This window comes from Falco biarmicus, chromosome 1 (genome assembly GCF_023638135.1).
Source record: "Falco biarmicus isolate bFalBia1 chromosome 1, bFalBia1.pri, whole genome shotgun sequence".
Lineage (NCBI taxonomy): Eukaryota > Metazoa > Chordata > Aves > Falconiformes > Falconidae > Falco > Falco biarmicus.
This window is the reverse complement of record NC_079288.1, coordinates 85307696-85334171: the sequence shown is the minus strand read 5'-3', so window position 1 is coordinate 85334171 and position 26476 is coordinate 85307696. Positions and strand designations below refer to the sequence as shown.

Sequence of the window (26476 nt, the reverse complement as noted above, 5' to 3'; positions counted from 1 at the left end):
TTGAGTTCTAAAAAAACAAAGAGTAAGAAGCTGGATTTTTAATGTGTTTTTTATTTATTTTGCAGAATTTAATGAAAAGGGGTAAATATTTTATGCATAAAGCACATACATACACACACTATATACACAGGTTGTATCCCATAATAATTCCATAAAAGGAATACTTTGGCTTTATAGTTCAAAACCATCAAAGTATTATTCTCCAATTGCGATGCCATTGAATACTTTGCTTTATGTGTGTTTATTCTGTTCTTGTCAGAGTTGTGTGAAAGATCTCCCAGATGGGGGGCAAATGTGACCTAGGCAATGTTAAGGTTTGTTGTTCATGTCTTCATACATTAGGGCTGAGGGAAAACAGTCTTCTGCATATTGAGGTTTTGGGAGGAGTGAGGTTTTTTTGCATATTTTTGGATTACAATAACCCTAAGCCCTGAAACTACAAAGCCTGAGAAGTCAAGTGAAGAAAACTTCATAGAAATAAGAAATACAGTATGGGGTGGGGGAACAGAGGGGTGTGTTCTCATAGCATAGCTGTCTAAATGCAACTGGTCTTTTATCGATCGCTGCAAAAGAAGGAAATTCCCTTTGGAGGAGACATTCAGGTTTTGATTCACACAAAAATCTATAAAGAAATGCAGGTCCATTGGGTTTAGGTCTGATTAAATTTATTAAGAAGCTGTCTGGGGTGCCAAGGAAAGCAAGACGAGGAATAAGATTATATTTATGTAAATTTATTCTGTTAAATGACTTTGGCAATGTCTATCTTGTAGGTATGTGCTAGTGACTGCTTGATTGTAATATAATTTTCCTAGAAGTTTTCTAGCATATAGCTGAAACTTCCATTAAAAACATGATTTTGTCTAGCAGCTGGTTGTTGCATTTTGAATTTTGCTTTTCAAGCAGGATAAATACAACTTTTCACCATAATCTGAAATACATACTTCGGTCAGGGAACAGAAAATAGCTGTTGATGTGTTTTGCATTTGAAGACAGTGTAAATTTGAGGGGTTTTTTTTCATGCAGATTTATTTATGTGGTGTAAAAAGAATATGATCTATATATTCCATGGCTGTCAGTAAGCGTGAAAGTATGTATCAACATCTGACACGCAAATATAACTAACTTTCTTGGTAACTTTTTTTCTTGGTGATGGAACATTCTAGAAAGTAAGATTTTAAAGCTTTACTTTCATGGTTTCAACTACTGAACTTTTAAAACTTTTTAAAAGAAGTTTTTTAACTAAACCCTGTGCAAGATCTTCTTCCTTACTGTTCCCTTCTGTCTTCAGTTACCTTGGGAGAAAAGCAGGGAGTCTGCATATCTCAGGTAGTGGGAGCAAACCTCAAAACATACATACACAAGTTGCCGGTTACTTTTTATAATAATTTATGGTGCAATTTAAGCTCATTTAGGCTCTCCTGATTTCAATAACAGCAGTATGACATGGGGAGAAACAGATTCTGTCTGGATAGATGTAATGTCACATACGCTGTGCCCTGCAGCTGTCTGTTTTGTGTTCCTGGAGACTGCTGAACTCTTAGCCAAATGCACAGTCTTAAAACAGTTGCCCAGTTCACCTGGCATTGTGCTTTTTAGGAGGCCTTTCCTGAGTGCACAGTTAGACCTTGTTAGACCAACAGTTCCTTCCTGAAACCCAGCCCTTGCAGTGCCATGCTATCCCAAATCTTTCAGACTTGCTGCCTGGAGGTTTTGACTTTCCTGCAGCAGGAAATCCCTGCTTGGATGCTGCCTGCCTTAAAACTTTTCCAGTCTATTTAGAATTTTGTTTTCTGCCTTCTAATCTAATAACTTTTAATTTTTTAACTGCATTAAAAAACTGCAGCCGTTTCTGTTAACCAAGGGGTCTGTGCTACTCTCCTCTATGCTCATCATCTCTTTCCTTCTCCTTTTCTTTGCTACCTTCATGTGGTCATACGTTTTGTCTTTCTTTGCAATTCAAGGCCTGAAATTTCCCCTATCTCATGGTCTCTTTAGATCTCCCATTCCCTGTTAACGTTTCTTTCATCTCCTTCTCATGCCCTTGTTCTGTCTTCACATAAGGTCCTTCTTTTCTCTCATATTCAGTCATGGTTTTGTAATGCAAAGTAGAAACAAAAATCAAATGTCTTTTTCTTGATCTCTTTTTTTCCCCAATTTACTTTACAAACTTAATATTCCTTGTTTGTTGTCCTTGTTTTCTCTACCAGATTACACTCTGAATCCTTCTCTGACCCTGGATGCCTCTTTCATGCTCTTCTGTTAGCCCATCCTTCTAATTTTACTTATTTTTATCCATTCTGTCCCTTTTCCCCCTACATTTCCTTCGTTTCTCATGCTGAAAGTATTCGTAGTAAGCCTGTCTTACTTATATTTAAGTTCAGGGTGTGAACATCATCTTACATAGCATGTTATACTAATGCCTCAGATGTACTTGCTTAGCAGAGTCAGCTGCAACAGACTCTAGCAGCCCTGATTTACTCAATCCACATTCTTGGCTATCCTTTTGACTTATTTATTAAAACAAAAAACCAAACAATGAATCAAACAAATAAAAAACCACAAAGGAAGAAAAAGAAAAGAAAGAAGAAGGGAAAAAAAAAACCCACAAAAGAGTTTGTACCCATTAGTTTCTAAGAGCTTCCCTGAAATAGTTTGGGTGTAACACTTAAAGTTGCATTTCAAATACAAAAAACCTTAGCTGAATACATTACACTTTGGTTCATATGGTTAATAAGAATTCAGCTAATGGAAATAGTCTTTCTCTCTCTGTCTCCCTGCTAGTTCTTCAGCATTTTTCCTAGTTTATAAAGTATGTGGAAATGAAATTACTTCATGAGGGTGTTTCTGTTGAAGCCATTAAAAGACTTGTCACAATGTAACTATCACTTGATGTTGGAAAGGAGGAAACTATTTTTAGAGAGAAAGCAAATGATGAAGTATTGTCTGATTTCTGCATTTGTTTTCAACTCTGAGTCCCAGTGACAGGATTCAAGCTGAAGGGTTGATCTGCAACTGAAGATGTGTAAAGGTATCTCTTAACTGTAATATTCAAGCAGTGATTCCTTCAGGGCTTTTTTGGTATTTTTCTGAGTCTTTCTGGGTGATTGTTATTCCCAAAGTCTGAGTTGAATGAAAGAACTGCAGGATATTGCGTTTGAGTCGGGAAAATATGAAGGAGGAACAACAGATACTTTAAAAAATAATAAATCTGATACTAATACTTTGTCACTTTAAAATTGTCTACATAACCTGAGGTATTATTTCTTACCTGGGTTAGGGTGCAAATAAATCTTTTTTTTTTTAGGAAAAAAACCCAAAACTAAACAATCTTTTCACTACAAATACATTTTCCCATTGTTTATTTATAATACTTCTCATTGAAATGTATGAGAAGTTCTCTGTCTTTTTTTATTTATTTATTTTTTCTTATAGAATTTAGTGCTATCTAGCTTCTAGCTCTTGATAGAGGAAAAAATGTGTGTAGAAAGGAATTGCTGAAAAGCAGTTATTTTAGACAAACTAGATTTTCTGTCCATTTCTGAAAGATTAAATGAGGCTTGTGGTCTGTCATGCTTGATGGGAGAATGAATCCTGATCTGCACTTTTGAAAGAACCTGTATATATAATAAACATGTTCTCTGTTTTGTCAGTAGTCCGTATGATGAGGTATTCTGCACCTTGCTTTTTGCTCATCTCACCTATGGCTCATGCCTGTCCAACAGAAAACTTTCAGTATGATGGTTGGAAGACTTATATTCAGCAAGTCACTGAAGCTGTTGCCTGAAAACTCTAACTTGTTATTAAAAAAAATATTCATGATCTGTTTTGAATTGCTTGTTATATTTGGAAGCAACTTCAATTTTAATTCATGTTCGCAGTGCTTATCCTAAGAAATACATCATGCTAAATGTCAATACCCTAACACTAGCTTTTTCAGACCCTTTTCAAATCCGTTCATTATCTTTCAGCTCTCAGAGAATTTAGCATCTGAAAGACATTAAAGTTCCTTTTCTAAAATGATTTAATCCACTTCTGATGAAAAAAAATGTTGTTGTACAGGATCTCAAAGAGCTGTTATACAATAAGTAGTGTCAGGGGTTCCAAAATCCAGTAGTGAGGCTGGTGCAGCTCCCCAGGTCCAAGGCTGAGTGTGTATTCCCAGTAGGCATATGCAGCTCATACATACATATATACACAGGTTGCCACTACCATCAGACACTCCACATTCATTATTCTATGATTCTATGAAACACTGGCACAGGTTCCCCATAGAGTTGGTAGATGGCCCATCCCTGGAAATGCTCAAGGCCAGGTTGGATGGGGCTCTGAGCAACCTGATCTCATTGAAGGTGTCCCTGCTTTTGGCAGGGGGGTTGGACTAGATGGCCTTTAAAGGTCCCTTCAACCCAAAACCTGTTCTATGATTCTGTGAAACAAACCCAAAAGCACAAGTCTTATCCTCTTCCCCTCTGTGGTTGATTAGCATTGAAGATGTTAGAAATATCTTTATTCATATGTATAATGTAGATCACTTCAGTAGCTGGGTTTAGCATCACAGTCAGTCCCACAGCTGGCCCCTGCATCCTGGTCTCCCCAGTCGCCCCACTCTCAAAGACACACACAAACACATGGAAGCAGATGCCTCAGTCAACCTCTAGGTGCTGTGGACTAGAGCTGGAAAATCAGAAATCTGGCCCAAGGCATGGCCAGACAAATTCACTGACCAGCCATTGGTTCACATACGGCTGGCCCCTTTATCCTCTTATGCCTCCATTTTTCCATGCTTGTCCGTCCCCAAATCATCTTGGTCCTTCCTTTTGCCCACCTTTGGTTCCTTCTCTAAACATTCCGTTACAAGTCTTGTGCAGTCCTAAAATGTTCTTGCCCTACATCCCATTATGTGTCCTGTATCCTTGAACAGGAAGCTAAAACCAGAGGAAAATGAAATGCGGACAGGTGCTTTTCTGTACATAATTTTCCTTAATGGTTGAGGCCTTTGGGGAGATCTTGAACTGATGATATTTCTGGTTCTTGGTAAAGTCAGCTGACTGAGAGCCTCTGCTTATTCTCTGCGCCAATTTCAAAAGGTTTATTTCTGTTACAGCCTTGGCTGGAGCTTTTTTAGTATTAATTTCACTTTTCAATATTTTGTTGAAGCTCATGTTAGTTTAAATTTATGAAAACACCTTACGTCTGCCAGTTAAGTTTGTTATAAAGGGTAGCTGGTATTTGATATATTGGCCAAATATGACAGTTTGAGACAAATTTTACAAAAGCACAGTGATATATGTTTGAAAAGTAATATAAATTAATATAGTAGGTGATTTTTCCTTTTTCATACTTTGTCTTTCTTAAAGATTTTATTACTATCATGACTGTAGCAGTGAAGAATGAAATTGCTTTAGAATGTCGTTTTTTCATAGTTGTCAAAAATTATATTATACTCACAAATTGAAAGTTATAGTGTTTCTTCTAGAAATATTTGACTTCTAAAATCAGATCCTAAAATTACCACTTGATATTTTAGAAGCATATCTCTGTTAAGGTGTTAAACAGGTGTTATTTGAGAAAGGATTGCAGAATACACCATAGTTAAAAAAAAAATATTAAGGGATTGTAACTAGGGCATATTTTTCAGTAAATATTTTACTCCACCATCCATTGTGGTGTAGTATTAGTATGCATGAAATTTATTAATTCAGATCAAATTTAGAAAACAGTTTCACTAGGTTTTAAAAGAAATAATAAAATAAGTTCTTACACATTGGAAGAGGCCCCTGTAGGCAGTTATCTTGCCCTTTTCTGTTTTCCAGCAGTAATTCTAAAACTGGGTACACTTAGTCCATGGTTAGTAATCCCTGGCAGTATTAAATGTATTGTCTTTTCAATTACATTTTGAGATAACAGTGAACAGTGTTCTGCAAGATTTTCCTGCATGCGTGAAATCTGTATTTAAGTCATCTATGTGTATAATTCAAACCAGAGATTTGAATTGAAGCATCTGATCCCTCAGAAGAACGCTGTTACTGTGAAGCTGTAGAGCACCATGGGATGAACATCTTGGTCTCTCTTTTTGAAGCTGTTCTAATTTATGTGCTAGTGAAGCATCATCTGGATCACAGCTGAGTGTTTGAAATCACTATTGATTCATTGGACAGAAATTCTGAACTGAATTTCTTCTTGTTCAACCCAACATTAAAAAAAAAAAAAAGTTTAATTCATGCTTTGAACTGGAAAATCAGTTATTTTAGTGTGTCAGATCAAAAGTATTTGGAAGGAGATTCCTTTCAGCTTGGCAATGGAGTAACTTCAGATGACTGGCTGTAGTGCCCTCTAAAACTTATATCACCAATGATAGAAGTTTTTAACAGAGCAAAGGTAAGAAGAGTTTCACCAGCTGTCTAATGTAGCGAGGCATACGGCAAAACGGGGGGAGATCTGAGGTGGTGCAGAGACTTTGTCTTGGGTGTTTAAACAGGGAAGTGGCCTGTTGAAGGCAGAAAGTCAAGGAGATGGGCTTGAGATTTGATCGTTATGCTTCAGTCACATTGCTTTGAATGAAGAGCTGATGGACAATATGGGTTGTGTTGTAAAGCCAAGGGAAGGACAAGTTTCCTTCTGCACCAGCACCACTATCCTGTCCTGTTGGCTCCACCTCTCCAGTCCTTCCCCCCTTGCTGTGCTGAATGATGCATTTTAACTTTCAAAAGCTGTAACTGGAAAACCTCAAGTGATTTTATAATGATTAAGCAAAAAAAGTTTACTGACAAACTTATACAAAACTTTTTCATTCTGTTAAGTAAGTGTTGTAAATGAAGGGGTAAAAAATATTTTCAATTTAAAAAAGCAGGGTTTTCTTTGTCCAGAATGAAATTGTATATAATGCTGTAATTCACCTAAAAAGTGGGCACCTTGGGTTCTGATCTGTGTTACCACGATTATTTCTCCTACTTACTCAGTTACATTTAATGAGCAACATATAAGCTGTCCTTGGAGCAATAAATCTTATCTGGGAGTCTTACTTGCACCCTCCTTGGACTTCCTCCTTGCCTAAAGTATGTCTTCTTCTGTGTTATTTATTTTTGACTGCATTTTCCGTGGCAGTCATCAAACTTTATAAGCAGTTGTGAAGAAGCTTCATTCTCCCATACAGAATAGGTTTTAATTTTGGATATGGTTTCAGAAGGTGGTAGCCGATGAGAAAAGCAATAAAAATGACAGTGTGAAAATTTGAAATACGCTTCCTAATATTTGAATCCTAAAAGGTACTTCATCAACATACAGAATACTTTATTTATTGTCTTTCCATTTACCATTTTGAACTGTCTTTGAAGTACATTTTTCACGTTACAAAGGCCAGTATTATGAGTAATATTTTATATCCCCTCACTTTATAAAATGTTTTAATCAAATAACACATGCTGCTTTCCTCTGAGAAATGTCAAATTTTACTGTTCTGATTGCTAGCTATCTTGTTCTCTCTCATTTTAGTTCCTTTATCAGAGATTAATACTCTTTAGGTCTGCAAGAAACAGCTGCTGTTTATATATGAAAGCTGGAGTAGGAGACCATTCTGTAGTGCCTATGGTATTTAGAATTATTTTTGTAACTACTAAAAATACAAGTCTGGACTCTCCACTGATTTTGATTTGTGATGTTTGCAAATCTCTTTCATCCATAATTTTTCCAAATTTGACTTTCAGAGCTGTGCTTGGCTTTTTTATTTGTTTGGTTTAGTTGCAGATAAATCAGTTTATAACCTTTGTTTATATTATTATGTGATTTCTACAGTATTTAATGAAACAAATGTTGTTTTTCTTCACAAAAATGTTCCAACCATATCTTCCTTTCACCTGTTTCTTATGGACCTTATGGTTTTAAATCACTTTTAATTTTATTACTTTATGTTGTTGTTTTATGGCTAACTTGCTAGATATCATTGTCCACAAACATGTGACTGAATTAAGCTACTGTTCAGTTAATATATTTTCCACTGGCTGAAACTGTTTCTGTTTTATACTTTCATTTTTCTTTTATCGTGCTCTTTCCCAGTTTTTGGAGAAGTAAGATTCCCATCCTCGGAGAAGTGAGGCAGGGGCCAGCAGACCTGCCTGGGGCTAGCGGGGGGCAGAGCTGGGCCTGTGGAGGAGCCCCTGGGGCAGCAGCCCAGGGGCTGAGTGCTCCGGGCAGGCCGGGCGATCCGAGCAGGTGTGTGCTGGCTGGGGAGCTGGCCTTACGCTGAGCCAGGGGAGGGTTATATTGGGTGTGAGGGAACCTGTCTGCACTGAAAGGGCTGTCAGGCGCTGAACAGGCTGCCCGGGGATGGGAGGGAGTCACCATCCCTGGGGGTGTTAAAAACCATGTAGCTGTGGTGCTTGGGGACAAGGTTTAGTGGTAGCCTTGGTAGTGCTGAGTTAATGGTTGGACTCAATGGTCTTAAAGGTTTTTTTCAACCAGAACAATTCTATCATTCCCTCTTGCTTCTACATCTGAGAACACTTTCTGTGCAGAAAAACTATTTTTTCTGAGTATGTATAGCTAATAGAAAAATCTACTGTCGAGCATTAGAACTGTCCTTTCTAGACACCTGGGCATGGTAGAAATTATGTGGAGTTTATAGTATAACATTGAGGGGCAGGGAGGAGGAAGAGAGGTCAAAATTCCTTATGGATGCTATATGCTAGAAAATTAAAAGAAAGTTTCAAAGTCAGAGGAATGAGTTTCTGGAATAACACAGACATAGCAATAACAGAGGCAGAAGGAGGTGAGGCAGTTGTATGATAAATCTGTCGGTGATGAATACTGGAAAACTGTATGCTGTGATTGCAGTGGAAGCATGTAGGTAGACATGATGATCTAGGAATCCTTCTAGCCCTATGTTCCTGTACAGAGCATAATCTGGTTGAATGTTAAGGTTTATATGTGGCACTTACAAAGTATTTTTGGCTCATTTGTAATTCTGTCCAATGAATCATAGAATCATAGAATAGTTTGCATTGGAAGGGACCTCTACATGTCATTTATTCCAACCTCCCTGCAATAAGCAGGGGCATCTTCAACTACATAAGGTTCTCAGAGCCCCATCCACCCTGGCCTTCAATATTTCCAGGGATGGGGCACCTACCACCTCTCTGGGCAACCTGTGCCAGTGTTTCACTGCCCTCATCATAAGAAAATTTTTGTCCTTATATCTAGTCTGAATCTACTCTCTTTTACTTTGAAACCATTACTCCTTGTCCTATTGCAGCAAACCCTATGAAGAAACCTGTCCCATTCTTTCTTATAAGCCCACCTGAAATATTGAAAGGCTACAATATGGTCTTCCCAGAGCCTTCTCTCCAGGCTGAGCAAGCCCAGCTCTCAGCCTTTCCTCACAGCAGAGGTGTTCCATCCCTCTGATCTTTTTTGTGGCCCTCCTGTGGACCCACTCAAACAGTTCCATGTTTTTCATGTACTGAGGATTACAAAGCTGGATAAAGTATTTTCACAAGTGTGGAATAGAGGGGGTAGTATGATGTCCCTTGACTTGCCGACTTATGTGCAGCTTTTCATCCACCAGCACCTGAAAGTTGTTCTCATCAGGAGTGCTCTGAATCTTCTCAAACCCCAGCCTGTATTGATACCAGGGATTGCCCTGACCCAGGTGTAGGATGTTGTACTTAGCCTTGTTGAACCTCATGAGTTTCACATGAGCCCACTTCTCAAGCTTATTCAGGGCCCTCAGATGTGTTAACTGCACCACTTGGTATGGTGTTGTATGGAAGCTTGCCGAGGGTGCATTTCATGTCACTGTCTGTGCCATTGTTGAAGATCTTAAACAGTACTAGTCCCAGCATGGACCCTTGAGGGACACCGCTCATTACTGATCTCCATGTGGACATTGACCTATTGACTGCTACCCTCTGATTTCTTGAGGCTGCATGGTAGGACAAACATTTTATTTTCTTTGTTCGTTTGTCTTTATTTCTGCTTTCCTTTCCCCATTTCAGTTTTTTCTTTTTTCCCTCTGCACGTTGCCTATGATTTTCCTGACTAATCTAATCTCTATTTTGTGTTTGCCTTAGTGAGTACTAAAGATGTGTGATTTGGGGATTATTTTTTGCTATTCAGTATGAAATGGAAATACTCAATTACTCTAAATATGCTAGTTTAAGTAGCAGAGATACTTTAGCTAGGCTAGCATAGAAATCTGTATGTACTAACAGACTTGCTGAAAAGTCCATCAAATAGATGCAGCTGTTGATTATTCCTGAAAGTTAAGCAGTTTTTACACCTCTTGTGTTTCTTAATAAACTTCTATAGTGACACCTATATAGAGAGCTCTTGCTAATGATTATTTCTTTGTGTTCTTGCTAAAAGATAGCGATAATCATATATTGTTTATGAACCTTTTATTATACAAAACATACTGATCTGCTTTTCTGTGTGTTGGTGGGGGCCTGTAGGTCGGCTTTGTGTTTTGATCTGTGCACCACAGTGTAATTTCACAGTATGAAGGTCAGGTATCTCTTTATCTCTCTGCACAGAAGCTTTTGCATTTTTTATACATTAATGGAATAAGTATATTTATATAAGGGGCTATGATGTTATATTAACACCTGTGTGTTATATGAATTCTGATTGAAACTGGCAATAAAGTATGAGGGTATTAAAATGTTACCAAGTCAAGTTTAGATGAAAGATTGCTGTAGTCTTTGAAAATTACCTTTTAATGTAATTCCCAATTTTGGAAAGATGGGCTTAATTTTCATTTGGGCATGATTTTAGAAATCCTTGACAAGTTCTTCTATGGTGTAAGAATAACTGCATTGGGTTTCAAATATAGGTTACCATAAATACTATGTGAACAGACAGTAAAAATGAAATAATTTAATTCTTTAAAAGTAAATTCTGTCCCCTGCTTTATGTAAAACCTGCAAGTGCTCTTTGTATTCTTTGTTGTCATCTTGCTCTTATCTTTTTGTGTTGTAAATCTATACCATAGATGTTATCTGTGCTGGTAACACTCCTTGGTGTACTTTTCTCCTCTCTTATGCTAACCTGTACTGGAGTACCTTTTTCAAATGTTGTATTTAAATTTTACCTGGTATTTTTCTGCCTTGGCCAAAACCCCCTGAATTGTCTAATATTAACATGTCCGTTCTGTTAATCCCAGTCAGGGTGTTGCAGAAAGGTGTGTTTTTGGGGTTTTTTTTGGTTGTTTTTGTTTTACTTTTAGCTGTGTTTGTTCCCCAGGTTTTTAATAATAATGTTAAGAATATGGTTTATGCCTCTACCATTTTCATAATCTGCCCATATGCTTTATCTCAGGGTCATCAGAAAGCTGGGTGATTGGCAGCAGCAATACCTCTTGTTATATTAATCCCCAAGCTATGGGGTGCTTGGACATGTGCTCTGTTCAGAGCCAGGTGGTCCCTGCTTCTCTTACTACTTCTGTCAAGTCATTCATGCATAGGAACTAAGTATCAGAAAAAGCATATATTAGCAGGGATATAAAAGTGACCCCTTAAAACAGTTAGTGAGCGGATCAATCCCCTAAACTGATCAGTCTCATCATTAGTCCTACCCACCTCCTCACAGTGGTTCCCTATGAGTTGACATTAGTAACTTGCTGGTCCTTCTGTTCTCAGGAGCTCATTGGGAATTTTTTATAAATTTATTAAGAAAACATGGCTTCCTGGAAAATATCAACCCTTTGAAATGGAAGTGTATCTCAAAAAAATATCAATTTCAGCCAAGTTTTTCACTGGGTAATTTTTTTTTTTGGTGTGATAATAGAGAATGATGGAACTGATTCTAATTATGATTTTAAACTTAGTTCACAGTGCCTAGGGCTTAGATATAATCTGATTGCTATCTTGCTTGGCTGTACAGTATTTGTAACCCTCTTCAAGCCCAAGACTGAAAGTAATATCCAGAACGATGGAATCCGTCTGCCTAATGGAGAATGCCATAGTGGTTTTCTTAGCGCACTTCCTTTCCTGTTAGAAAAGTGTGTGTGCTTTTCAAATATTGTTCCTTTCTATACCTGATAGGTTTCACACATATTTATTAATCACAATTCTCTTTACAATTCATACCTTGTTATGCAGAAACCCATTAAATGATTAAATTCAAGAATTGAATTGCTAGGAGTCACAGAAAAAGATTTTTCTTTGTCATTTAAATTTGCTTTAGTCCTTTTGTTACAATAATTATTTTAATATATTTACCATGCACAGTTCACCAAAAAGAAAACTTTTCCTAGCAACTGCCACTGTAGTTATTTGAATAGTTTTGTCTTGCTTATGTGATGACATACTCATTTGAATGTGCTTCTTGTTTCAGTTCTGCAGCTATCTGGTAAAGAATGAAAAGCTTATTTTTAATTGGATATCTCAAATTTCTAGAGTAAGCATGGAAGCTGTGGAAAAACTACTAGCTGAACAAAGAAACAACAGGCTTCCTGCAGTGCTGAATCAATGTGTCCCGGTATCTTGCTGCATGGCAGAAATCTGTTCTGCTGGTAGCTGGAAGACAGCCTTGCCACTTTCAGTAGCTGAACTACCCCAACAAGCACACTCAGGTTTCCTTGGAAGGGTTATTATATTATTGTGTTCACTCCCAGCTGAGTATGAGAGCAAACTAGCTTGTGTACAGCCTTGGGCAATTAGGTTTATCAGGCCACTGGACCAAAGTAAGGAGAGAGCCAATTTGGCAACACAGACACTAATGGAGATAAAAAGAAACATTTTCCACATCTTCTGTGGAACATCAAAGTTCAGCTGTGTGGCTTTTGCCAGGATACAAATAAGGCCATGTTAGAAATCAGTTGTTTGAATTGTTTTAAATGTTCTTCTGTATTTATTGGTATCTTAAGAGGTCTAGTGTGTTTTCACGTTCCCTGTCACCAACCACAGTGCTGAACATCTAAAATGATCATGTTGATGTTCATGAACTCTGCAGTTCAGTGAAGGCTAATCACTTGTTTGGTTTATCCCTGAAGGATGTTAAACTGCAGAGTAGGTGAGAGCTGCAGACAAAGAGGGATTAGAAATGGTAATGTATTCTCACATCCAAAACAATTTATTTTTGAATTGAAATCTAATTAATGTTTTATTGTACCTAAGTGTATCAGTGATGTTTCAAATGAACCATTAATCTGACTATTAATTAGAAAAGTTCTCTCTAAAATGTAACATTTGTGAAATAATTGGTTTAGATTGCCATAGATATGTAACTAAATATCTTAAAGTTCTGTATTACTGGTATTTTATTGTCCCTTAGGAAACAAGTAGCTGGGTTAATTAAAATTACATATTTTAATGATCTATGTAGAGAATAATACGGTATGCTATTGGATCTAAATGTGAATATTGAATCAAAAATGTATACTAGCTTTAAGGATATGCACTGTGCTTTTAAACACATAGTGATTCATCTTCCATCACTCTATCTAAAGGTCAAATGTAAAGTGATTCAAATGTAAGTGAAGTGGATTGTCTGTATAAACAATTCCAGAGAGATGCAGATCTATAGCTGAAATGAAATGTGAAAACTACAGGCCAGATCATATATGGACTTTCTGGCCTTGAAATATATTAATACAATGAGAAGTGGTAATTCTTCCACAGAGAAGAGAACAAAATCCCAAGTGCAAGTCAAAGAGGAATGAGTTTAGGTGAAATCGTAGTAAAGATTTAGAAGTATTGGGAAAGGGGAGATGAAGATTTAACAGCCATTCATGGGAAGGTTTAGAAATTCTGAATAGCATTTTTAATACATATTTATGTTAAGTATACAGCATTCTTCAGTATGAAAATACTCTACAAATTACTTTCCAAATTTTAACAAATGTCTATACAGTGTCAAATAGAGATTACTATTGAATTTAATATTTTCAGTAATTGAGAATGTATTTTAAAGTACTGTAAACAAAATGTTTTAAGGTATGGACTGAATAATCAGTATGATTGTATGGGTAGGAGGAATATAAACAGTGAGAAACCAACCGTCAAACACCAGATTTAGTTCATTATTCCTGAATCAGAAACTGGACTGTTGGCAAGTATACTGGAATGGACAGTAGGTGGTCCTACTCTGTATTTGGTGAATTGTTAGACAAGTCCAAAGGGGATAAAATTGCAGATCTTTACATCCTGAAGGGTTTGGGTTTGCTTGTTTTAATAATGAGACAGCATCCATGAGGAAAGGATTAAAAACCTGCTTATGTTATTTGATATACACCCTGTTAGCAATTATGGGTTATTCAGATCTGTCATATTATCATTTAGTATCATAACACTGTTCTATATGGAATCTGCAACTCAGTTTGGGTCTATACATTACTATAATTCAGAATAGCTTCATAACAACACTTTTGCTCTAATTACAAGGAGAGCACTCTAAAATACTTTAGTTAGGTCACAGATCAGTTGTCACATCTTTTTAATCTTGGGCATGTAAAACAAGAGACAGAACCTAAAAGAGATGGATTAATTAGACCACAGCTTTATTAATTTCTTCCATTTGAGAACTGCTCAGGAATAGTACATACAGTCAGGCTGTCATTATTTCCTTAATTATTTCCAGGTGTTTGGAGTATTGTCAGCAACCCCTACTGATCATAGCTTGTTCTCTAGATTGCAGCTTTGTGCCCACCATCTTCTGTCTCTTAAAAAACACTTAAAGGCTTTGGAAAAATAGCAATTTCCTCAGCATATTAACTGTTAAGTGCTTTAGTCCGTTCCTTTCTTCATAGGTAGGTGCTTACCTTGAAGTCTGCTTATGGTTCCAAAAGTTCCAGTTGACCAGCACAGCATGTTTGTGCACTGTTACAAAAAATGTGCCAGTAATCAACCTTGGTACCTCTCAGCCATGCCTTTACTCCTTTTCCCTGTATGCCATCCCCAGCTACTTCCACTAGGCTAAAATAGGAATTGCTTTTTCAAAGATATGGATCAGGAGGTACTTTCTTTACCCATGATAAGTCTATTCAATGATTTCCATATCAAATGGTGTATAAAAATTGACAGCTTTTTATGTGTGCCTATGAAGTGTATCTCTACAGGGCCTTTTTTGTAAACTACATGGAATCAAATTCATAGTTTGTTATTTAAATGCTATACATTTTACAGTTCTTTTTCAATGTGTGTTCAGCCCATCATTCAGAGTTGACATAGTGAAGACAGCAGGAGTGTGTATGTGTGTGTTGGGCAAAGGGAACAATTATTGCTGCTCCCACTTAGTTGTGTATCATAAGAAAATTGGTTGAAGAAAGTACCTTCTTTTAGACAGGATTCTTGTTCTGTATCCATAAAACAAAGTGATTGTGCCTTTAGTTTTCAAGAAACTGAAAATTATATATTAGTCCTGAGGAAGCCATGATCAAACTATTTGTTTTGCTTTTGTCACTACTGTTACACGTTATGTGATTGCATCTGAAGACAAGAGGTGATAAGATCCATGGAGCTGATCGTTTTGAGCTCCAGTGTTAAGAACTTGTATGGTTTGGGTCTTGTTCCAGCACCTTTGTGGTACCAGCTGTAGCGCATGCTCCTGAAGTTGTTTGATATCTGGAGGAAGGAGAGATTTCACAGAATCACAGAGGCAGGAAGGGTCCTCTAGAGATAGTGTAGTTCAACGCCCTTCCTTAAAGCAGGGTCAGCTAGAGCAGGTTGCTCAGGGCTGTGTCCAGTCACATTTTGGATACCTCAACTGATGGAGACTCCCCAACCTCTCTGGGAAGCCTATTCTGGTTTTCAATCACTCTCACAATAAAAATAAAAATAAATAACGATAATTAAAAAAAAAATCATATATCCATTTCAATTTATGTCATTGCCTATTCTCCTTTTATTAGATATCACTGAGAGGAGCCTTGTTCTTCATTCCTTCCTGTCAGATATTTGTATGCATGGATAAGATCTCCCTGAGCTCTCCATCTCTCTCAGCCTGTCCTCATATGACAGATACTGTAATCCCTTAATTGTATAGTGGCCCTTTGTTGGTTTTTGACCCAGTATGCCCATGTCTCTTTTCTACTGGAGAACCCAGAACTGGACACAGCTCTCCAGGCGTGGGCTCACCTGTTTGGAATAGAGAATGATCACCTTCCCAATGTTGTGGCAACACTGTTCCTAATGCAGCCCAGGGTGCTGTTAACCTTTGTTGCAAGGGTGCATTGCTAGTTCATGTTCATTTTATTATGCACCAGGATCCTGTCTTTCGGCTTGATGGCCCTTGTCATGTGCTAATGCCTGGGGTTACTCCTGCCCAGTCACAGCACTTTATATTTCCCATTATTTGGTCTCACTAAGTTTCAGTTTGCCTATTTCTCTGGGGTGTTGGGATCCTTCTGAATGGCAGCACAATCAGTTGGTATATCTGTCACCCCTCCAAGTCTTGTATCATTGGAAAACTTGCTCTCTGTCCCATCATATAGGTCACTGATGAAGAGGTTAAGCAGTCTTGGCTCCAGTATTAGCCCATGGGATACTCCACTAGTGACTTGCCTCCAGCTGAACTTGATGCCATTGATCACAAGCTAGACCAGAAGTTTGGTCAGCTTTCAATGCATCTCACTATCCACTTGGCAAGCTCACAGTTCATCATTTTGTCTATGAAGATATTACAGGAGATAGTGTGAAAAGTCTTACTAAAGTCAAGATATAAGCAACTTGATGTGGCACTTACGGACATGGTTTAGTGGTGGACTTGGCAATGTTAGGTTTATGGTTAGACTTCATGATCTTAAAGGTCTTTTCCTACCTAAATAATCAAATTTTATAACATTCCCCATTCTCCTTGTGTTCAAAGTCAGGTTGGACAGAACTCTGAGCAACCAGATCTAGTGAAAGATGTCCCTGCCTACGGCAGGGGGCTTGGACTACATTATTTTTAAAGGTTCCTTGTAACCCAAATCATGCTATGATTCCCCTTGCCATATCATTGGAGTTCCCTTTGTAAGTTAATACTGACTGTCCCAGATCACCTTCCTTTCCTTCATAAATTTGGAAATGGCTTCCAAGAGTATTTACTCCATGTTTTTTACAGCGATTGAAGTGAGGCTGACTGGCCTGTAGATCTCCGATTCTACTTTGTTTCCCTTCTCAAAGAGAGTAATGAAGCTACCCCAATCAATCACCACGATCTTTCAAAGATAATTGAGATTGAAGTGGGGCAGCTCCCTTGGCATCTGTGGGTGCACTCCATCAGGGCTCATGGACATCAGGGGTCACGGGCTCATGTACAGTGTGTTGCCATGGAAGACTTTTAGCCTCACTTTTGAAGGAAACATTTCTTTACTGTGCTGAGATTGTTAGATTCAAAGTAAAGGTGATTCTGAACAGCTGTACCTTCAAGGGCTCATTAGATCGCTTTAGGATTTGTGTTACAGAGAAAGCTGTTTTTCCAGTGTTTCTCTACAAATGGTCCCTCTTTCCTTTGAGGGACTTTCCTCAGTTTTAGAGTTCTGCTTCCCATTTAATGTTTTGAACATGTTAAAACAGTTGTGGCTGCCCAGGGAAGTGGTGGAGTCACCATCCCTGGAGGTACTTAAAAAACCTGTACGTGCAGTGCTTTAGGGACAGTTTAGTGGTGGCCTCGGCAGTGCTGGATTAATGGTTGGACTTGATATTAAAGGTCTTTTCCAAACTAAATGATTTTTTGGTTCTATAACTTAGGCATGTCCAGTCTATTTAAATGTTCCCTAATGAAGTGTAAGCCTGACTGCCTGCCGCCTTTCCCACTGCTCTCAGGAGCTTCGGATTCCCAAAGAGAAGTCTTACCAGTAAGGGCTTGTTATTTAACCATTTTATTGGTTTTGTAAATATTAGTAATATGTTACTCCACTTAATGTGGCCATACTGATATTTTTAAACAGCCTTTTGTCAGAATAGTTGTTTGTAAATCAAGTGCTATGGAAGCTCACATTTATGAAATGGTTAGTTTTTGTCAGTTACATCTGCAGGTTGTGTATTTTTTTGAAAAAAAAACCCCATATAATCATCCTTTAATTTCTCTTTAATATACATGCATAGATATGTATCTATATTTTTGTGTGTGTATCTGTCTTAAGAACATCATGGAATACTTACACATTCATGTTGTTTATTAACATTTTCCCTAGATACTGATATAATAAAAATGTTTTCTTTTCAGTTAAAAATAGGAAGCAATCAGCCTTATACTTTTTGGAAATACATTCAGAAAATATAAAATTTCTGAATGTATGTTTGTGTGTGTGTATAGAGGTTTTGAATATGTATCTTTATGTATATAAAATTAGAGCAAACTATGTATAAATTTGTTGATTTTATCTGGTCTTCTTTCCCCACTCTTATGCTGATTTTCACTTTCAATATGTAGTAATTACTTAACGCCTTTCCAGTTGTTTGGGGCCGTATTTCATTGTAAGACTTAATGACGAGAAGCAGAAATTTGAATAGGATTCAGCATGAGATATGCAGTGGATTGTACATTCCTTTAGCCCTTTTGCCATACATTTTTTGGAATGTTCATCTTTTGGGTTGTACTGAATCATTCAGAATTTTGGTGATCTTTACAATCATCTGTTGATAGTTCTTTGCAGAAGTTAAGCTTGTAGTACTTGAATTACCTTACACAGATTACCAGGGGACTTGTATGTGTATGTGATTCTGGTCAAATAAATCTTTGACTACTCGTATATGAGTGCCTGAATTTAATATACAAAATGAAATGACATCTTGTATTGAGAATCTAAGGGAAAAGGGTTTTTTTGAGCATCAGGTTTAAGACTTCTTTCCTAGGTGCTGTAATTTTATTACAAGAAAGTGATTGAGTATGACTCAATCTAATCTTGCATTACCCCTCAAGGAAGGATAGATAGAGTAGGTCTGTCAGTTAAATACTATCAGAGCAAGCCAGCTGGTTTGATAGTGACGTTGAGAGATAATAGCTGCAGGTGTGAACCTTCTCAAACTGATGAGATCTCAGAACCTAAATAATAACTTTGAACACATCTTCTAGTTATTGCTCAAGCACAGGAAAGTGCCTTGTTGTGTGGCTGTTGTCAGATTCACAGAATCAGAGAATGGTTGAGGTTGGAAGGGATGCCTGGAGGTCACCTGGTCCACCCCCCCTGCTCAGGCAGGGCCACCCAGAGCCAGTTGCCCAGGACCACACCCAGACAGATTTTTAATCTCTCCAAAGAAAACAACTCCAAAACCTCCCTGGGCAACCTGTGCCAATGCTTGGTCACCCTCACAGTAAAAAAGTGGGTTTTGATCTTCAGAGGGACCCTCCTGTGTCTCAGTTTGTGCCCATAGTGTCTGGTCCTGCCACTGGGTACTACTGGCAAAAGCCTAGCTCTGTCCTCTTGGCACCCTCCCTGCAGGTGTTTATTAGTAGCTGTGCTACTCGTAATCATTAGAATTCAGAAATGAAGCTGAATTTCACTGTTAGGTTTTATGTTGGTGGTGGTTTCTTTGGGGTGGTTTTTTTTTGTTGTTTGGTTGTTTTTTGTTTTCATTTGGGCTTTTGGTTTTGTTTTCTTCCTTTTTTTTTTTTTAATGATAAACATTTCCTATGTGGTTAATAGGGGATTTCTCCTCTGAATATTCTATGTTTTTTAAATCACTTTTAACCCAACTAAGACTCATCATTTACAAAATGTAAATTAAATGCACACTCTTTTCTCAAAGCAAGGTGCCAAGGAATTTGTGTATGGCTCTTAATAAGAAAGTGGCTGAATCTGTATGTCTCACAAAACAGGTATACAAATCCTGCAAGGTATCAGGTGAAGTATTTCTCGTAGCTGCAACTGATATGACCTAGAAAGCTGCAGTTCTAATCAGATGTATTTCAGAAACATAATTGTTTCATAGGGCTGCTGTAATCATTACAGGAATGGATATTCTATGCAATAAGAGGAGACTGAAGGCATTAATCTGTCATGGCTCATTGCAAAAATGCATGAAGCAAAAAAAGGCACAATAGGAAGCACAGTGGAGGAAGGATACTTACTTAAATGGAAGGACAAATGGGGCATGAGAAGGAATGGCTATAAATTATCTAATAGTACAGTCAGTATGGCAATTAAATTGTCTCTAATGAAAAAAACCTGTCAGATTCTGGAGTTAGTTTGGAATGAGTTTCCTGCTTCCAGTAGGATTAATTGGGGTTAAATGTCTGAGCTGTTTCTAAGATGGAAGCTTGATAAGTTTATGAGTGTAGTTATTATCATACTAAAATTATTATTAATTATATTGTGACATGACTGTCTGCAGTGGCAAGGAAGCAGACCTGGTGACTCAAGATGTCTGTGCTGCTTGCATTGACCTAATTTTCACTGAAAGTAATTTAATATAGATTACAGAATAACTTCAAATTAATTTGGAAATAAATGGATAACTGGAAGTAGGGTTGGCTTTTTCCAGATAAAAAGGTTTCTCTGAAAAATAATTTGAGTAGCTGTAGCTCCAACATTACCTTTGGCCTAAGGTTTGATACCATTGCTGTACAAAGATAAAAATATGTTAATTAGCACTGAGATAGACTTCCTCCTCCGTAACCCCTAGTTTTCTAGGTTATTAGATCTTAAATTGGGAACTAGTAGTTCTTTATTAAACAACCTGCTATGAACTTCTATATTAATACTTTTTAGATTTGCTGAGTTTTTATGCGTATTAAGTACCTGCTGCTTAATTATTTCAGAGAAGATTTATTTCACCTAACTTGAGCTTTCTAAGCTTAAATAACTAATCCAAACATTTTAATCCTTTTTTTGACTCTCCATATATTTTTCCCTCTGTCCAGCAGTGTTGATTTTCAAATATATTTGCTACTGCTATCTCCTTGGGTAGTCAAACCTAAGAAGAAAATTTTCCAGCTTGTTTTCCTGGTGCGCTGGCAAATTATCAAATATTATTTCCTTCTTTCATAGTTCAATATTATTTATTTTTATCTGAAGCTGCAGACTGGTTATTTGACAGAAAATGGTAAAAACTCCTTAGGACCAAAGTAGAAGTTAAATATTTTGCAAGCATCCTCTTCCACAATCCAAAGCTTTCTTTGGCTGCCATTTCATTCTGGATATACCTGGAGTTTCATGTACCTTCACATACAAAAGTGTTGCTGCTGCATGCTCAGAATCACTTCCATCTCATCTGCATCCAACTTAGAACTTAATATGAGAGAAAACCTTGCTGGGCTTTTCACACAGTTGTATGCATCCCCTTGGGTTCAAATCAGCTACATAGGTTCTAAGTGCATGCTGTATCAAACTTTCTAAAAAAAGCTGTGATAGTTGTTTTTCTTTAAAAAGTAACTGAAAGGGAGGTGATGCTTTCCCAATTCTTACACTGATAAGATGAATCCAGTCTTCCATAGTTGGATCACATTACCAGATTAGGAAATTCAAATCTAACCCTTGCCAACATCCTAGACTCTAAGCTATTATGTGGTCGCTCTCAGCCTCTCCTTTTACGTAGAATATTTTGAGTTACTGACTCAATAATAATAATAACAATAGAAAGATTTGTGGAAATTTAATTCCCAATTTTTAGCACCCTCTCAGTCATGAGTTGTTGATAAATTTTTCCAATACCTGCTTGAATTAAAATATGTGTCAGAAAATTCTTTATGGCTTCAGAGTTCCTTGCTCCTGGTTTCAGTGGTTTTTTTGGCACATGGGTAAAATGCAAAGGAACATAGGTACAGCGATCTTTGGTCCTCCTCTGCAGAAACCTTATGGTTTCTCTGCAGAGACCAGGTACCTAGATGCTGAGCAACACAACATTTAAGCATGTTTAGATTTTTTTTTTCTGTTTATCTGACAATGGTCATTTGTTCATTGTCTCTTAAGAAATCTTTTGAGAGTTTCGGTAACCTTACAGAAATCCAAGAAAAGTATGCAGCCTTAGAAATGAGCATTTTTCTACTGAAATTAGCTATTATCAGCTTATCATCCAAGATACACTACACACAAATTATAGTAAGTACACACAGTCATAATGGTAATATAATAAGGAAAAGAGTTCTGATGGGAATTATCCACTGTGACTGTCTTAAGTCTCTCCCTCACTATTTGCCTGACCTTATGGGAAGTTATGCCATCTGGGATTTTTATTTTTTTTAATGCTGTTATAATGGTCTTAAAAGAATGTAAATGTGCTTTGATTTCACATTATAAGTACTTTCTTTCTGAGTTTCTATGCTGGAGACAAACAGGATTTATTTTTTATTTTTTAATAATAGCAAATTTTGGAATAATATAAAATCTCCTTTGAAATGATGTTTGCTCCTTTTTCAAACTGATTTCCCAGGGAAATAAGGCTTGTATAATTGTTGATCTGTTGACAATTCCTAGTATATTTAAATTACTGTCCAGTTTCAACCTATGCATAAAAATCTCAACATAATTTAAAAAGTAAAAAAAAAAAAAAATCAAGAAGGGGAGAAGACAACAAAATAAAACCTCAGACTTGTGTTCACACCAAGACAGGTAAAATTCCACATTGTCTTTGCCACTAGCTGGCTGGTAGGGCAATGTGTGTGTTGTCCTGGCAAGGCAGAGTACATGCTATTTCTCTCTCATTGAAAGTGTCATGGAGAAAATACAGAGTGGGTTTTCAGGTAGTATAGTAGCAGAATAGGTGAAAATGAACACGAACCTATTAATTCATCTGCGGAGGCACAAAGTATTCTATGAATTAATTTGTGGTTTGAAAAGAAGATTGTAACAGCCAAGCTGAAATACAGAATCTTTTGAAAATTTAAGATACATTTAGAGAATGCTGATTTTTTTGTTTTTTAAAAACAGCTTGCATACAGAGCTTTCTTTCGGCAAATGGTAACAGTACAAAACTAAGTCAGTAGCTTGTCTTAAAAATGAGTTTTTGTTTGGCATAGCCACAGTGTAATTCCAAGTAATATATCAATGGGATTGTGCTCCATAGATAGGCTGGGTTATTTGAAAGACTTTTAACAAGTCTATAGAGCAGAACACAATACCTTTTGGAGATACCCAAGCTAGTTAGTAAAGCTGCGTAACAGCAGGGCAGCCCTACGCAGCTACACTAGCTTGGATCTTGAGTCATCAGTGTGGCACAGTCTAACCTAATTAGTGCTGGCTCTGAGCAAGACTCATCAGCTGGTACATGACAGGGTGCAGATACAGCTGAGTTGTTCCTGTCTGTGGAGACAGTGAGAGCCTAGGATTTGGGTTTAGAGGTTTCTATACTGGGTTGTTTTCCATAGTCTTTTGAAGTGCTTTAAAATACACAGCCATGTTTTTCTCATAATAACATCTCTGAATTTCTATTTTTAATGTATAATTTTTTTTCCTGTTTCTTGCATTGTGAAGGAAGATGATGCATTTTTAGTTCATTATTTTTCTGCTGACACTGTTAAGTAAGGTGGTGTAATCACCCATTTCCTACAAGCATAAAGTTAGACAGCAAGTGATGCATGTTTTCCCTGTTGCTTAGAATAACATGCTACTAGTTTGTATCAGCTCTTAAAGATTGGGGCTTACTCAAAACCATTCTAATAGCCTTCTTGAATTAGTGAACTTTTCTGGAGGCCTCAGCATTTAATATTCAGTTCTTCATTCTGGTCAATTCATCCTTCATGTTCTCATCACAATTAGGAGTCAGTTGGCTTTGACTTCTGTTGTTACAGCAAATGCTTACAGTATATTTATTAGTATATATATTCAGATTTTTGTCTTAGTTACAGGTCCAGGTTCCTGTTCCTACATCTAGAACCATACTGTTTTACGAGTAACTTTTGAACTACAAATGCATCATTCTGTTTTCTTAATGATTATTGAAAAAAATAATTAATGTGTCTGGAATTGTTTTGGAAAATTATGGACTGATATATGTTCTACGTTTCTGTGTGGTCTGTGTTCTATATTACTGCTTTTCTGGTGGTTACAAAAAAAGAAACATCCTGTGGCACAACGCCCTTCACAGTCTTCTGTGAGTCATATATGAAAGGAAAAGATATGTGCCATTCTTTTTCAGTTACCACTGCATTAAACTATTAGTTTATTTGATTTCCAGAGGTGTGCTATTTATTTTTCATTTGCTAAGTCTTTCTTACATATCAGAATTTACCTGATTTCCTTGTGATGTTCACCACATTTGCCTGTAATTTAATGTAATGTTTCCTTTTTGGTTGAGCTTCATGTTCTGTGTTGGCTTAAAATAAGTTATCAAATCACTGAAAGACGGTTATGATTTAAAAATAAATAAATTATGGCCAATTATGCAATTTATTCCTTGTGAATATGGCGGGGTGGAATTGTTCCTACTTCCTGATTTCAAGGTCTTTGCCATTGGTATCTTGCCTACTTCTCTGAATGCACTGCACTGTCCCTGGCTCACCCTTTCCAATCCGATATTTCCCTCAGTTTCTCCCTGTCCTCCTTTTCCTACTATATTCTAACTTATTCTGTTCCATAACAAGCACTATTTCCTATAGTAGTTGAAAGCTGTTAGATCTCATCTTTACAAAAAGAATAGAAGCCCTTTCAGTGCTGGGAGCATTAAGAAAGAATGAAAAGTACTTAGTGCTTTTTAGCAGATGGAAGTATTAGTAAATTTCATCCTTTAAAATCTTGATTTAGTTACCAAGTACCATGTTGAATAAGATGTTTGTTGCTGGAATTGAAGAGGAATAATGTGCTGAGGCACCAGCATGTTTCACTTGTGATACAAGACAGTTGCGCTGTCCAGGAAGATGCAGCAATAGAGATATCTGGGTGGTTTGGGATGGTGAATAGGTAGAGTCGGTAGAGGACATTGGGTGGTAAAATCACAGCAGTGATGGTCATAAAGGGAACCATGAGGGTCCCCAGGGCTGAGTGCCGGACCCTGCCCCTGGGTCACACCAGCCCCCGGCAGCTGTGGGCTGGGGGCAGGGGGCTGGGAACTGCCCGGCGGGACAGGGCCCGGGGGGGCTGGGCGGCAGCGGCTGGGCATGAGCCCCCAGCGTGCCCAGGTGGCCCAGGAGGCCAGCAGCGTCCCGGCCGGTGTCCGAAACGGTGTGTCCGGCAGGGCCGGGGCAGCGCCCGTCCCCCTGCCCTGGGCACTGGTGGGGCCGCCCCGCGGGGCCTGGGCTCAGCGTTGGGCCCCTCACGGCCAGACAGACACTGAGGGGCTGGAGCGTGTCCAGAGCCGGGCAGGGGCTGGGGCACCAGCCTGGGGGGGCGGGGGGGTCAGCCTGGAGAGAAGGGGGCTGGGGGGGACCCGGTGGCTCTGCAACGGCCTGGCAGGAGGCTGTAGCCAGGGGGGTCGGTCTCTGCTCCCCAGGAACCAGCGACAGGACGAGAGCAAACGGCCTCACGTTGCGCCAGGGGAGGGTGAGATTGGGTGTGAGGGAACATTCTGCACCGAGAGGGCTGGCAGGCGCTGGCACAGGCTGCCCGGGGACAGGCGGGAGTCACTGTCCCTGGAGGTGTTCAAAAACCATGTAGCTGTGGCACTTGGGGAGATGGTTTAGTGGTGGCCTTGACAGTGCTACGTTAACGGTTGGACTCGATGGTCTTAAAGGTCTTACCCAACCTAAACAATTCTATGATTCTATGATTGGGTGAGCGGGGGGAGGAAATTAATAGGAGTGATAGCTCTTCCAGGTGGATGAGAGCAGAGTGAGTATCTGAGCAAGGGGGCAAGGACTGAGGAGCAGAAGCGAGCAGTTTGAAGGCAGAATTGTAGAGAGGTACAGTTAGGCTAATACAGCTGGAGTGCTATGTCCCATCCTCCCTACCAGTGCATGTGAGCTCTCTATTTCTGTAACACACGCTGCTGGTTTTCTTATGCTGTGCTGGTTGCACCCAAGCAACCTGTCTTGGTGTTTTGGTTGCCTTTTTAGTTGTTACAGGTGGCTGCTCTAGAACAAAAAAAGGCAGAGAGTATTGAGGCAGTTGCTACAAATTTAAAAAATATCTTTCTCCTGAGGAATTCAATATTTAGTAACTACACCATTAATTCTTTTCTGACAGCAGTTAGTTTATTTAGCGAGTTGTTTATACTGTCTTTAAGAAAATAGAAGTGTACAACTTACCTTTCATGACTTTTTTCCCACCCCCACCCCCCACCCCAATTCTAGGAGAAACAATGAGAATTGCCTCTTCGGAGTTTGCTGATGACCCATGCTCCTCAGTAAAACGAGGCACCATGGTGCGGGCTGCTCGTGCCTTGCTTTCTGCTGTCACTCGCTTACTCATCCTGGCTGATATGGCTGATGTCATGAGGCTTCTATCACATCTGAAAATTGTATGCATTTTTAATATTCTGTATTGGTTTTGCATGTTTTTTGTGTGTAGAAAAATAGGGAATAACTCAGTAATGGGTATCACTGTTCATATTTCTTACTGTTTCACTGCTTTTTCTTAAAGTGCTGATAAAAAGGTAGGAGATAACACATTTCTACATTAGTCTGAATTATTTTCTAATTTTGCAGAAAAATAACTTTTGAGGAGTTAAAGTTCTTAAATATTTTCAGT

At 38.2% G+C, this 26476-nt stretch overlaps 1 protein-coding gene across 2 annotated transcripts in view; it reads left to right on the top strand.

Moving 5' to 3' along the window:
* CTNNA2 (catenin alpha 2) overlaps positions 1–26476 on the top strand; it is a 515269-nt gene that overhangs the window by 108950 nt on the left and 379843 nt on the right. For both annotated transcript variants that reach the window (XM_056359915.1, XM_056359905.1), the window contains exon 4: positions 26080–26246. In XM_056359915.1, the coding sequence (XP_056215890.1) occupies positions 26080–26246 (167 nt within the window). The remainder of the gene's footprint in view (positions 1–26079; positions 26247–26476) is intronic.